The sequence below is a fragment of the Artemia sp. Qi Xiang Cuo genome, chromosome 21, assembly GCF_049724085.1.
Source record: "Artemia sp. Qi Xiang Cuo chromosome 21, ASM4972408v1, whole genome shotgun sequence".
In the NCBI taxonomy this organism is placed as follows: Eukaryota; Metazoa; Arthropoda; class Branchiopoda; order Anostraca; family Artemiidae; genus Artemia; species Artemia sp. Qi Xiang Cuo.
This window is the reverse complement of record NC_142814.1, coordinates 33565339-33579982: the sequence shown is the minus strand read 5'-3', so window position 1 is coordinate 33579982 and position 14644 is coordinate 33565339. Positions and strand designations below refer to the sequence as shown.

General features: G+C 34.3%; 1 protein-coding gene across 1 annotated transcript in view; it reads right to left on the bottom strand.

Annotated features, from left to right (window-relative positions):
- Positions 1 to 271: 271 nt before the first annotated feature.
- The window catches only part of LOC148939468 (uncharacterized), a 44916-nt gene continuing 30543 nt past the window's right edge, over positions 272 to 14644 (bottom strand). Inside the window, exon 3 of the mRNA XM_089106749.1 lies at positions 272 to 545. Within this exon, the coding sequence (XP_088962875.1) occupies positions 328 to 545 (218 nt within the window). The 3' untranslated portion in view covers positions 272 to 327. The remainder of the gene's footprint in view (positions 546 to 14644) is intronic.

Genomic DNA, 14644 nt, shown 5'->3' with positions numbered 1-14644 from the left:
TTTAAAAACCCACTCCACTGGAGCGCAAATTTTAAGCCTAAACATGAATAAACTTCTGTAAAAGTTAACAATTCCAAGAAAAGGTAGAATGTGTAATTTTACACTCTTCTATTTGGAAACGTAAAACTTTTTTATTCAATTTGTTGTTAAACAAAGAACAAAACACAACAACATTTTATTACGGAATCATGTAGGAAACAGGAGAGTTTTCAATATTTTAAGTGTTTCTATTAAATCAATTTGTTAAAATTTTATTTAATTTGGTTATAATAGTCAAGATCCTTGTGAACTTTAATCAAATCCAAAATAAAGATGTCTGTGATTTAATCAGGAATTCCGAAAAAAAACAACATTGGAACCATCTCCTTGTCCATTATTCGTATTTTCTTCTGGTGCTGCAGTAGTTGGATCCTCAGGGATTAAATTCAGAATGATGAGAGGGAACTGGTTGACGTTATTGTTATTTGGCTGTTGTTGCTGTTGTTGCTGCTGCTGCTGATTAGCCGCAGTTGCTACAACAGTACTGGGTGCTGTTGTTCGCGACCCTAAAACGGAAACTTGATATTTGTATATAGTTTTGCGAAGAACATTTAACAAAGAAAACGCGATAGTGGCTTGTAATAACAGGGATGTTACAATAGCTGCAACCTAGTAAAGAGAGAACCTCAGCCAATAGTGACTAAAAACTTAAAAACATGTTTTGAAGAAAAAACTGTCTACTGGGAAAATTTTTATCCAAAGGTGATGCAGGAACGATAACTATTTTATAAATATGAATTAGTAATAGAAACTTATTGTGAAAATAAATTTCCAGGGATACTTAATCACTGACATTGACCAATATTTATTTGTAAAGCAACCGCAGCTGCTTTTAATGGTAATCGTATCCTGGAAACTGACTCAACTGGAGTTGCACAAGAAAAATTGGATCCGCTTTTCCTCGATATGAGGTCCCTGTATTCATTGGGAACGTCTCATTGCTCTCTGCCATGTGGGGGTTTTAAATAACTATTATTGAGGGTGAATATACGTGCCACCCTAAAACATATATTAAGAACTTGCTTAAAACTCTCTTTTCAAATCCAACCTGTTTAAAGGAATAACAAAAAGCGGGTTTAGAAAATATAGCTCATTTTTCTTGACTAAAGTCACTTTAACGTTAACTAACTTGAAAATAGAAAATAACTTCAAGGTCACAAAGATTAAAAAACCCCTCCAATTCGAGCAAAAGCCCCACTTGAAGAGATTTATTAATATTTCCATAAAAAAAAAACACTGAAACAAAAACAAAAGTTGAAAAGAAATCTCTAAAATCATATAAAATTTTCGTGTTAATATACACGAAAATATTCACATTAGGAATCGTTGTGACGTTGTAACTAGTTCCAAACAATGCGCTGGAATTACTGCTGATCCAAACTGCACTTCATCTATAATCATAGGCAAAGATAGGGTACTTGTGAATAAAAAACTATTTTTTTTAGCATAAATAAGGCCGCCAAGAGTGCAATCCTTGAGATACTGAATAAAATCATGCTGGAACTGTATTACATGACATGACTTTTTACATGACTACTATGGTCGGGGATGGGCAATTTAGAAGTTTTGTTACGGGGATACAGGCTCATTCCTATTGAAACTTAAAACTGACAATTTATTGAGAAATTTGGGTAATAGAGGCAACATTGCAACTGGTTGGGGACATCCTGCCGAATATCCGAATCAGTTGAACTATTTTAAATCAGAAACACGGAGTGACATGATTTCCAAAGGTGTGAAATTGAGTCCGAATATCAACTATAAACTGACATACAATTAGGATATTAAAAAATGCTGGAACTCCTCACTAAGTAAACTGAAATTTGTACTATAGTTTTTAGACGTTATAGACGTTATACAGACGTTTTATAGACATTATAGACGCTAAGTGTCTATAGATGTTAGATAGAAATCAGAATTTTTCTCAAAGCGGATTTTATGGCAATACCGTCCTTAAGTTACAGTAATTTCGCTGTCAAAGTAGAGAATAGTGCCATGACCGCCATGCCTGATACAGTGTATGTAAGTGCAGATGGTGAAAAGGTAATCTCCTTTGGGGACTATTTTACTACTGACCAGCATGTGTATGCACAATTTAAAGAAATTATCGGTGTGAGTAAAATAGACGGTATCTTTTTTCTCCTGGAGGCTTGGGGAAGGATGGATCAATACCTAGATATTTTAGACCACACCATTTTGCAAAAGAATTGAAAAGATCTTGTAAATAGAATTCCAAAGTATCGTAATGTCCCCTGTTTTTTGTACAGTGAATTTAAAGGTGTATTTATTTATAGTAGTAATTTTTCTTACAGAGTAATTTTTCTTACAGACGGATATGATTCGCTTTAGAAAAGAAAATATGTATTTGAATTGAATTTTGAATTGGATTAAAGTTGATTAAACAAAAAAAACAACACAATTTAATCATTTGTGGTTATCAAACACCAAAATGTTTAATACCTTTAGACTCCGTGCTTATGAAAAGTAGCGCATTATCGAAGTAGTTTGTTCAAAGTAAAAAATGAAAAGTCAGATTAAAAGAATCAAATAAAAATTTTTGATTCAATATTTTTAATTTTAATTTGGATACCAAAAGTCAGTATATTTGACACCTTTATACTTCACAGCTGTAAAAAATCAGTTTTTTTTTCAAAGTAACAACTATATAAATGCAATCATTCCTGGAAAAAAAATGATAATTAAACGCAAAAAAAAGCATCAGTTCATGGGGAAAACACAGGAATTCCTAGCATTCCGTTCAGGGGAAACATTTCTGATTATAGTGGCTTCGTATATCAGCTCATAGGTACTTGCAATGCAAGCAAAAGTTGACGGCATATTTTTACCGAAATTGCCCCTTATTAAGTTGTTTTCCTTGTGTTTTCTATAATTATACGTTTTATATCATTTGTGGTTATCAAACATCAAAATATTTAATGCCTTTAGACTCAGTGTTTATAAAAAGTAACGCATTATCAAAGTAGTTTGTTCAAAATAAAAATTTTAAAGTAAGATTAAGAGAATCAAATAAAACTTTTTGATTCAATATTTTTAATTTTAATTTTGAATACCAAAAGTCAGTATATTTGACACCTTTATACTTCACAGCTGTAAAAAATAAGTCTTTTTCAAAGTAACAACTAGATAAATACAATCATTCCTGTAAAAAAATGATAATAAAAAAGCATCAGTTCAGGGCGAAAATACAGAAATTCCCAGCATTCCGTTCAGGGGGAACATTTCTGATTATAGTGGCTTCGTATATCAGCTCATAGGTACTTGCAATGCAAGCAAAAGTTGACGGCATATTTTTACCGAAATTGCCCCTTATTAAGTTGTTTTCCTTGTGTTTTCTATAATTATACGAACTTTCTTGTGTACTAGTAACTGCACTAATTAGTAAAAAAACAATTACATATTTGTGATCACCATAAAAACTGATGATTGAATGTTATCAATAGTTAGGCTCTTATGCTTCCGTTACTGACAAGGATCGTTGTTTACTTACCATTCATTACTGTGAAGAACTTGATTTTTTTTTGTGGGGGGGGGGCTCCAACCAAAACATATAGATAAAAAAGGTACGTGGAAAACTGAAAAGGGTCACTTAGTCACAAATTAGAACTTATATTTTCCTAATTAAGGGTAAAAACTATTGGCAGGCAGCCAACAATGGGGCAACATACTTTTTTCCAGGGTGTTTCCCTATTTTACCCTCTTTCCTTTGGTTTCTTTATAATTACTTTATAGCTCCAAATTTCCAGAGTGGGTCATGGGCCCCCTGCCGGAGTCCATGGCACTAGATGTAACAATTCCATTTAAAGTGAGCCATTAAACAGCTCTCTATTATTTTCCAGGTCCCACTTAGCTGAGGAGGAAAAACAAACGGATAAAAAAGATGCTCTCGATGCAGAATGTTGTTGTTGAAGCCACTTTTTTGTTTTCAAACCAACAGATTTTCTTTGTTCTTCAAGCTAAGAGACTGTAAGTTCCTAATAGAGGAGTTTCGAACGACTAGCTACCGCTGCAACCCTGATATTTTGTGTTTCGAGCTGACACTATTTGAGAAGCTATGGGCTATTGTTTATCTTAGTATAGGACGTGATCGTCTCTTACTAGGCTGCTAGCTACCGCTACAACCCGGATTCTTAGTTGGAACAGTTCGATCGATGATATTTTACTATGGGCTAAAGTTCATTCTTTATTATGACTTTATATTAAACTGTGAAATTACAAACAGGAAAAAGCCTAAGGCTTTTTCTTAATTGGAATAGTAAGAGACAATCTGGTTACAACCTACGATTATGACGTCATTGATCAATGTTGTAAACAAAAAATGCAGTTTTTCGTAAAAAATTGATTATATTTAAAAATATTTTTTAATTACAAAAGGTTTTTAACCCCATCAATTTTCTTTAAAATGAGCCATGAAACATTTCTCTACCAAGTTCCAGTGCCAAGTTATCCGAGGTGGAAAAGAAAAAAGAACGAAAAAAGAAAACAAGATGCCGTATATGAAGAATATCGTGCTTGCAGTCACTATGATCTTGATTTTCAAGCCAATATATATCCCTTGTTATTCAAACCAATGAACGGTAAGTTTTCTATATATGGTTTTCGGACCAGGCGGTTCCAATAGTGTACTGCTTGTTTTGATCTGACTCTATTTTTAGGAGTTTTGGGCTGTTATATTTATTAGTATTGGACGTGATTGTCTCTTACTAGGTTGCTTGCTACCGCTGCAACCCGGACTTAGAAAGATATATACATAAATAAAATATTTAGAAATATACATATCTATATTTTTTAGATATATAAAGATATATAAAAATTTTTAAATATCTATATTAATTTTTATAATTTTTTAAATATTTAGATATATAAAGATATATACGTAAATAAAGAAAGATATATACATACGGATATATACAAACATTTTTGTAATTACCCGTTTTTTGTGACATGACACCTTAGAATGACAATAGTGAGCTTAATAGCAAGGGTTTCGTAGAGATATTCTTGCAAGCTTATCAACTTCTTGAAGCCAGTTTTCCTTCTCTCTTAGTTTTCCTTGCTCAATTCTTTTATACAAATTGCCATCGATTTCACATCTAAAAGCTTTGTCACACTGTATTGTCACACTTCTGAGACAATGGCCGAAAAAATTTCAAAGCTCTTTTCAAGAGAGAATCAGCACGGAGAATATATAAGCAATCACATATTGATCTTCCGCATCTATATTGCCCAGCCGATCATCCATTTGAGAACAGCTTAACAAACAGTTGTGGGAAAATATTTCAGAAGGATGAAAATGTCAGCGACCTTTAGGCGTGACAGCTATAATGTGTATTTCGAGTTTTAGACTAAAGATAACAAAACTGTAAACACAATCTTATTAGGTCTAGTTTTTCACCTTCAAATATTGAACCTTAGAGAACCACCTAAAAAAACTGAAATATGTTGACCAAAAAATGGGTTTTTCCCCCATTTGATCCTCGAAAATTATTTCAGATAATTTTCTAAGTCTTCGTTTAGGTCACACCTGGGTGAAAGTATATGCTCCAAATGCTTCAAAAGAAATAAGAATTTTAGTCGAAATATTTTAAATCGGACAGTGACATAGAAGAAAGTTTCTTTTTATAAGTATAATTTCACATCAAAATTTTCCCAAGTAGTATTGCACTTTTATCACATAGTTCATCACCTATATCATCTTCCGTTCCTGCTTTTTCTGGATAAATTTTCAATGGAGCAAGAAAAAGCGTTGTATGGTCATGTATGAAATGTCATGGAGAAAAATTTATAGTTTTTTGAAAATATTCCACAGATAGAGTCAAAACTTGAGACAAAATAAATATTTTGTCGTGAAATAAGAAAAACCAGAAAACTTGAAAACCTGGTAATCCCAGTTTTTTCTCCTTTTTTTTAAACAATTCTTGCTGTCCATCATACAAATATGGAGTATTCATTTTCTTGTGTTTTTGATTTACTGTTTTTTTTAATCCGAGTTTCATTTGCAAATTCTGAGAAAATTTTCGAGCAAATGCGCAAGCGGAAAATGGCTATATATATCTTATTTCTAATGCAGCAACATTCTCTTTAGAATTAAATTATCGATATCCATATCCATAATGTTTTTGCAAAGTGGAGTACTGGGCATTGGATTTTAGAATATAAAATAACTACAAAATGCATGACTGCACTCAAAATTTCTTTTAGTAATTTATCTGCCAAGGTGCATCAATTGATCATACGTTCTTATCGCTTTCATTTTAAAGAGTTGAAGTGCCCTTGTCTTCAAACTTTCGAACATACTCAGTCTAACGAGCTAGGTCTAAGGACCTAACTGCTGGTATTGGAACATCAATTACAATGGGGTTAACCAATTGGTTAAACAAGGGGTTAACCAATCCGGTCGTCAAACTATTCGCTAGGCTATTGAATACAAAGGGAAAATTATAAACAATTTCTTGCTGTTCTTGTTGTTGTTGTTGCTGTTGCTGACCACCGGATCCTGAGACTATTGTGGTGCTTGGTTGAGGTTGAGATCCTGAAATGATGAGTAGACGTGCAATTAGTCTTGCTGCACCCAGATGTGTTAAATCAAAAATTTTGTGTGTCTTAAGCTTTCAGGGAAGTTACAAAGTATATTAAGTGACATACAGTCTATTAATGTCTTGCCATATTTGACGGTGTAGATCTTTCAACTATACTGAATCAAACGATTGTCTCGAAATCTTGATAGGATGTCTTTGGGGTTAAAAGGGTCAAAGGAGGATGGCTAGCTGCCCTCCAATCTTTTTGGTTGCTTGAAAAGAGCACCAGAACTTATGATTTTCGGTTTGTACATAGCATTATATATATGTATCATTTTAAGCTTCTTCAAAATCCATTGTGAGTCGTTCATGGGTATATTTGAATATTTGAAGTTAAATCAAAAATGTTCCCAAACTTTAAACTTAAAACAAAATGAGTAGTATCCATCTTTTGAATTCTATGGAAGCTATAGCAATTTGAAATATCATATGGAATTCTATGGAAGCTCTACACCTTTTCAAAGAGAGTCAGTACTCCCTTATCATATGGAATTTGGGTGAAGCTATATACTTTGCGTACGCCCCCGTACCAAACAGGTTTTTTTATGATAGATATTCTATTCTACTGGTCATTACATCTTTCTTTGCCAAGAGATTTACGCAATTTCAAAGTTCAATGTCTTTTTTTTAGTGATAAACCAAAAACAGCATGTCTTGTTTTGCTGTTATGCATTTATTTTGTTGTATATATTCAGGTTTCAAATTAGATTCTTCATCAGTTTTGAAAAGTTTATTCAACTTAACCCTACTGACATTTTTTGTAAACATTTACATAGAAAATGGATAATTCTAAGCAATTTCTGGTGAGTAAAAATATTCTCATTATTATAATAAAAAGAAATTGTCTTGTCATTAAGTTAAGGAAGAAATTCTTTCCTTACGCTCTGTGGTTACCTCTTTTAAAAAGTTTTGACTACTTAAGACAGACACTAGAACTAAGGGTACTTATGCACTTAGAAGCCTATTGTTTAGGAGCTGAAACCTCTACATAGTTCTCTTATAGGCTGAAATTTAAGGTGCGATTTTTATCAAGATCAGTGGGCCTTTTTAAAGTTTCGGTTACTATTAACCTGATTTGTTCCTTACTTATAGTTCGTTACCATGTACTGCTGGAAAATGTATTTCAGTGATATTTTAGATCATAGTAGCCTAATGGTGCTTTTAGTCTTTAGAAGAAGAACCAAAACAATTTAGAATCTATGCTGCTTACCTTAGTTTAAGAGCTGAAAATCATTCTAAAAAATCTAAATTTGTAACAATGAGTATTTTATTTTGATAATAAAGGAAAATATAAATATTTATTTAATTGAAAAAAAGAAAAAAAATTTCCAGCTCCCCCTATTTTAACACCAGTTTTATAATGCAAAAAATAGGCACATATTGCACCCTGTTTAAATCAGAATAATCCGTGGATTCTTAATCTTTATGACCCAAGGACCAAAATGGTCCCATTCCCCCTGCCAGCTTTTTAGCAGAAAGATAAGCATCTTGCAACTTTTTTTAAGAAGAAGGCCTAGCTTTCGATCGGTAATTTAGTGTTAGAATAAAATGTTGATTCTTTTAATGTATTAATTGTTACAAAAGCTTCCTTTTTAGAGTTTCTGTTACTATTAACCTGATTTGTTCCTTACTTATAGTTCGTTACCATGTACTTTTGGAAAATGTATTTCAGTGATATTTTAGATCATAGTAGTCTAATGACGCTTTTAGTATTTAGAAGAAGAACCAAAATAATTTAGAATTTATGCTGCTTACCTTAGTTTAAGAGCTGAAAATTATTCTAAAAAATCTAAATTTGTAACAATGAGTATTTTAGTTTGATAATAAAGAAAATATCAATATTTATTTAATTGAAAAAAAAAAAAATTTCCAGCTCCCACTATTTTAACACCAGTTTTTTAATGCAAAAACTAAGCACATATTGCACCCTGTTTAAATCAGAATAATCCATGGATTCTTAATCTTTATGACACAAGGACCAAAATGGCCCCATTCCCCCTGCCAGCTTTTTAGCAGAAAGATAAGCATCTTGCAACTTTTTCGAAGCAGAAAAAAAAGACTCAAGTAAGGTTCTGTAAAATATCGTGGCAAACCCAGTTTTTGTCGAATTAAGATTCAGTTGCTCAAAAAAGTAATTGAAAACCACTGATTTTGAAATGAAGATGTTTTTTACAATAATTTAGATTAAAAAAATAAAATGAATTATTTTCCAAACCAAATATTCATTTTTGTTAAATGCTAAATTTTTACCTTTTTTTCAATGAATCGGATAAGTTCAATAAACCCCATAATTAAAAGAAAGCAAGATGTAGCGAACGTGTATTAATACAAGCTGCAAGACCATCAATTATCAAATATGCCTGTAGAATTACACACGATCTGGACCAACCAATGGCCACGAATCTTTTAATGCCAGGGTCCTCTGACGCCGGTGTTAGCTCCACGCAAGTTGGAAAGAAGTTGAAAAGGGAATGGGTTGCTTTACATAATGCCTCAGGATCATTCGATCAAGAGAGGAACGAAACTCATCTTTTCGCCATTATGGGGACTTCTGATGTACAGCCAGAACTTGTAAGTGTATATATTTTTTTTTCCTTTTTTTTCAAAAATAAGACAAAATTTTCTCAGGCGCATAGCTTTTGATGAGTAAAACTTAAAATTTTTTTTCTAAAAAATATTTAATTTTCTTTCATTAACCAAATTAGCGGTATATAAAGTAATGCTTATCACGCATTTTTATAAAAAAAAAAAAAAAAAAAACAATAAATTTTAAATTATAACCAATACACATTATAATTAAATAATTCCAAAATTAATATTAAAAAAAAACTAAATATTTGAAAAACAAAAAAAAACAAAAACGATTTGCTATTTCACAGTTGGCAAGCAATCTTTAAACTGGTATTATTGCGCTAAGCTCTTGCACACACATCCGGGCTCTTATCAGATCTCCCATCGCTATTTAATCCGCATTGAATTCTAAGTAGGGGTTTCCTTGTAACAGGACGTCTTTTTGCGATAAGAAGCTCTTTTTAATAATCTCCAAATGTGTCTTCACAATGATGTCAAGAAACATTATTTTGGGGCAATTCAATTCAAGCAATTATTTTCGTTGAAAGATGCTTTCGAGAAAAGAATTTGAACCTGTTCTATTTGAAAAGTGTTGTGAAGTCCGAAACCCCCACCTCGAAAGGGTCTTAATCCATCTACCTCAACGGAAACTCCCAGTTCTCAAGGGTCCTCCCCGGGAGGGGTTGGGGGGGGGGTAACTTTTTATTTAAAAAAAATATTGTTTGATAAAAAAAAAGAAAAGTGTGTTCTAATTGTGATAAAACTTTAGTCAAAAAAAAACTTAATCCATTCATTTTCTAGTTTCAGGGGGAAGCTGTGAAAACTTCTGCCTTCCCTGGTCCAGGACTTCAAAGTATTATGGGTAATTGCCCCCTCTCGCCAGATGTTAGCGAAGGTACGTTATTTGATATCCCCCTGGATTTTCAATTTACAGCTGAAGAAATGGACAGTCTTATTCAAATTGTTGGCCCTAATTCTTCCAGGACATTTTTAACGATAACTTTACTATTAGTGAATTGAGTCCTTAACAAACAGGATCAGGACATGAAAATAGTGATACGTCCCCGGAATTGCCTGATTTTTATCTGTTAGAATCTGCTCTAAGCCATTTGCAAACATACAGGGTAGATTTTAGCTCCCCCGAGGAAAACGCTGGTATTATTTTAACTGTCCCTGTGAAAGTTCTCCAGAATTATATTGACAGAATTTAAGAAAAAATTGAGATTCAGATCGAGAATTGGGGAGGTCAGGGGGGAATCAAAGCATCGGTGAATCAAAAAGTTTATTTACAAAAGGGGACATCCGGGGACGTGTTTTATTTTAATTTTTCGACAGGCAACCACACTTTATAACCAGGTCTAAAAAATTTTGAAGACAACATTTTAAACTGGGTGAATAAAGTAATTTCAACTTTGGATACATTTAATGAGAGGGGGAGTGGGTCCACCATTTTATACATTGAACGAATGGATATTAATACAAGTAGTTTTAAAAAAAACGGTCCGGTCCGGGGGGCGCGGGCTGCTTGACGAATAAAATGCCACCCGGATTTGTCGGCCACCAAAGGAGTTCAGGGTTTCAATTTTGACACGGGACTTCAATGCTTTAAATATGCATCTTTAGCGGCAGCCCATAAGACATTAAAAAATGATTCAACAATGAAAAATCTCGACAGACTTGCACGTAAGGGTGGTAAAAATGTCCCTAAAGTAAATTTTGATTGTTTAGAGGTAATGAATCCGGTTTCATTTAATGAAATAAGCATATTCTAGAAAGCAAAATAAAATCTGGGGGGGGGGGGGTTTGTTCTCCAGTATGACACAGAATTTGTAAATGGGGGAAAAAAACCGAATAAAAAAGGAGTTTTGTATTCAGTGAGGATACCGATGATAGATAATGTTAAAAATTGGGTATGGATTATTTAACAACCTCCCAAACATATAAGTTCTTATGGTCATTTTTTTCCCGTCACAGCGATAAGTCGACTCCTATCCCAAGGCAAAAAATATGGGGAATGCTTCAATTTTCCCCTGCGCCTTTCCCCATTTAGATCTGAGCGAACACTCTCAGACCACATGAGCCAATGCAAACTTCATGGCAATCAGAGAATAGAACTGCCGGTAGAAAACAAAGGCACTTTACAGTTTAAAAATTTTCAAAATTTTCTTCTACAATCTGATAAAGTGTCTTTGGATTGTGAAACAAGACTGCTTGAGGTATCGGACTCATCAATGACAAATATACTCACGGGACGCACACTAGTTTCGTGTTTCTACGTACATACCCGTCACGATACCACTAAAAAAATAATCTTGAACGAGTTTTTTTTGATTATGAACGAGGAGGACAGTATGGAAGCTATTCGTTTATTTAAAAAAAATTACAAACAAGGCAATTTCACGATAACGTCATACCAATTATCCAATGACATTGTCGGATAAAGAGCAACTGGCGCTGGAAAAGGGAACAGTTTGCTGGGTATGTAGGGGGGCACTTGCCCCAAAAGACGCGGTCCAGGATCACGATCCCCTTATTGGCCCTAATTCAACGGGAAAAATTAACTTTCGGGGATGGGCTCACAATTCATGTAATTTAAAAATTAAACAACAACTTTTTCTACCGTTTTTTTATACATAACTCTAACTATGATCTAAAGTATGTGCTACCAGCATTGTTACATCTTCAAAAAAATGGAACAGTGGATGATTGAAGGGTGATAGACAGCTTTACGTACAAAATCATGCCTAAATCATCGGAAAAGATGCTTGTTTTCGAATTTATGTGGAGATTTATTGAAGCCGGTGTTGAGTACACCAATAAAATTCGCTTTTTAGATTCCTACAGTTTTTTCCCCAAATCATTGAGCGAATTAATTCAAGTGCAGAAAAACGATGACGGTTGCAATGCTTTCCCCCTTCTCAAGCAACAATTTCCAAATGATTTATATGATTTTTTAAAGGTCAAGGGCATATTTCCTTATGATTATTATTGTTCCATGTCGAGATTTACCGAGGAATCTATTCCTTGTATTGAATCGTTTTACGACAGTCTTCACGATCGTAGTTGCACCCCCGAGGAATACAGCTTTGCTACAAAAGTTTGGGCAGAGGGAGGATGTAACAATGGGCTTGACTACTACCCGATATATGTGTCAAGAGACGATTCAGACCTGTTAGACATTTTAATTGAAAACACGGACAAAATCCTCTATAACTATAACCTGGATTTGGGCTAATATTTTTCTTTACATCATCTCGTGATGGAAATTATTCGAAAAATTAGTGGGGGCAATATTGGGCTAATTACTGACATTGATCAGCATCTCTTCATCGAGAGGTCAATGAGGGGGGGTTTTGTTTTTCACGGAGGCCGTATCTTGGAAACTGATCCAACAGGAGAGAAGACGGGGACAAAATCGAATGCAGTTTTCCTCGATATGAATTCTCTGGACCCCTCGGCCATGTCCCATTATGCACTACCTTGCGGCGACTATAAATGGCTCAATGACCCTCAAGCTCCCCATTTCCCCAACATTAACAGTGTTGAGGAGAATGGGCCGGTTGGATGGTTTTTTGAAATTGATGGAGAGATACCAGTCGAGCTTCACGATTCAGTAAAGGATTTTGTTTTCCCATGTATCAATAGACCTGTGACTAAGGACTCTTTGAGTCCTCGCAATAGGCGTCTAGTCGAGGTGGACGGATTGCATTGGGCACCTTCAAAATACAAACTTATTGCTGACCTTCTGCCGAAAAAAAACATAGTTGTACATCATGTAGCGTTAAAATGGATGTGCAACAACGGTTTCAACGTCACAAAAGCTCACCGAGCACTCTATTTTGGTCGAAAACCATATTTAAAAATATTTGTTGACACTTTTGTCGGCAAACGTTCTGCAGCCGTGACGAAAGCCGAAAAAGAAATTTATAAACTCATTTTGAATTCGGCTTTCGGCAAAATGTGTTAGAGTGTTCGCAATAGGAATCGTTGTGACGTTTTGACCGATCCAGAACAATGTGCTCGAATTATTGCCGATCCCAACTAACTTCCTTTACAATCCTTGGCCCGGGCATGGTACTTTTGAATAGGAAAAAAAGACGCAGTGTCTTGAATAAAAATATTGCTGCAGGTATTGCTATCTTGGAGATCTCAAAAAAGCTCATGTTGGAATTCTACTACAATGTTGCTACGGTACAGTGGCCGGAAAAGGGGCAAGTAGAGGTCTGCTACGGTGACACGGATTCTCTACTGCTCAAAGTAAAAACACCAAATCTAATTGATAATTTGGCGCACGGTGAAATTATCAGCTCACGAATGGACTACACCAATTGGAGTGGTGTTCCTTACCCTTAGATATTAAAACGTGGAGTGCCAATTATGATTTTATTTTTAAAATTTTAAACAGGACGCGACGTGATTTTCCGTGGTATGTTTTTAGGTTCGAAGGTTTACTTTATACAGACATACGACGAGGAAATCAAGAAACGTTGCAAAGGAGTACCCACGCACTATGTGGACAAGAATTTCGACCTGGACGATTATAGGAATTGTATTGTTGAAAATGCAAGTCCACGAGCCAAATTGTTGGCAATTCGTTCATTGAACTACAGGAACTTTACTGTAAATGTAGAAAAAATAGCCATGAGTACCATTTCTGACAAGATCTATGTTTCTCAAGATGGTGTGACCACCCTCCCCCTTGGTCACTATTTAACTTCAGACCGGATCGAATGTATTGCCCACAGGGAAAGTCTCGGTTTAAATAAAGTCCTGTAAATTATTTCCTAAAAAAAACCTTTGGGGGGGGGGGCCTCGCGGCCTTTGAGGGGAGGGGGGGCTCGCGGCCCGGGGGGCCGGCCGCCGCCAGCGCGGGGGGGCGCACCGTCACCAAAGTTATCTTTTTTTTGGACTTAGAGCAGATTTTTTTTTCAAGTGCTCTCTCTCTAATTTAATGTTTTTTTCTCTCTATAAATAAACAAAAAAAAATGTTTTTTCTCTCTGTGTGTGTGTACCTATGTAAATGTTGTTGTATTTTTTTATTATAAATAAATTTAAAAAAGTGAATTTTTTTTTCAAGTGCTCTTTCTCTCTAATTTAATGTTGTATTTTTTTTCTCTATAAATAAACAAAAAAAATTTTTTTTTCTCTGTATCCCCAAGTAAATGTTTTATTTCTTATTATTAATAAATTTAAAAAAGTGTATTTTTTTTTCAATGTATTTTTACTTTTTTATGTGTATATAATAAAAGAAAAAAATATGATTCTTTATTCGTCTTTGTCTTCTTGAAGAACAGAGTAGTAGTAGATAGTAGTAGTAGTAGTAGTAGTAGGGAAAATTATTTAGTCATTAGACAATTAGGGTCTACAGTTAGTTGTCCAGGTAAACTGCTGAAAGGAACATGTATCAATTTAAAACACCATTCAGATCGTTTCTGTGT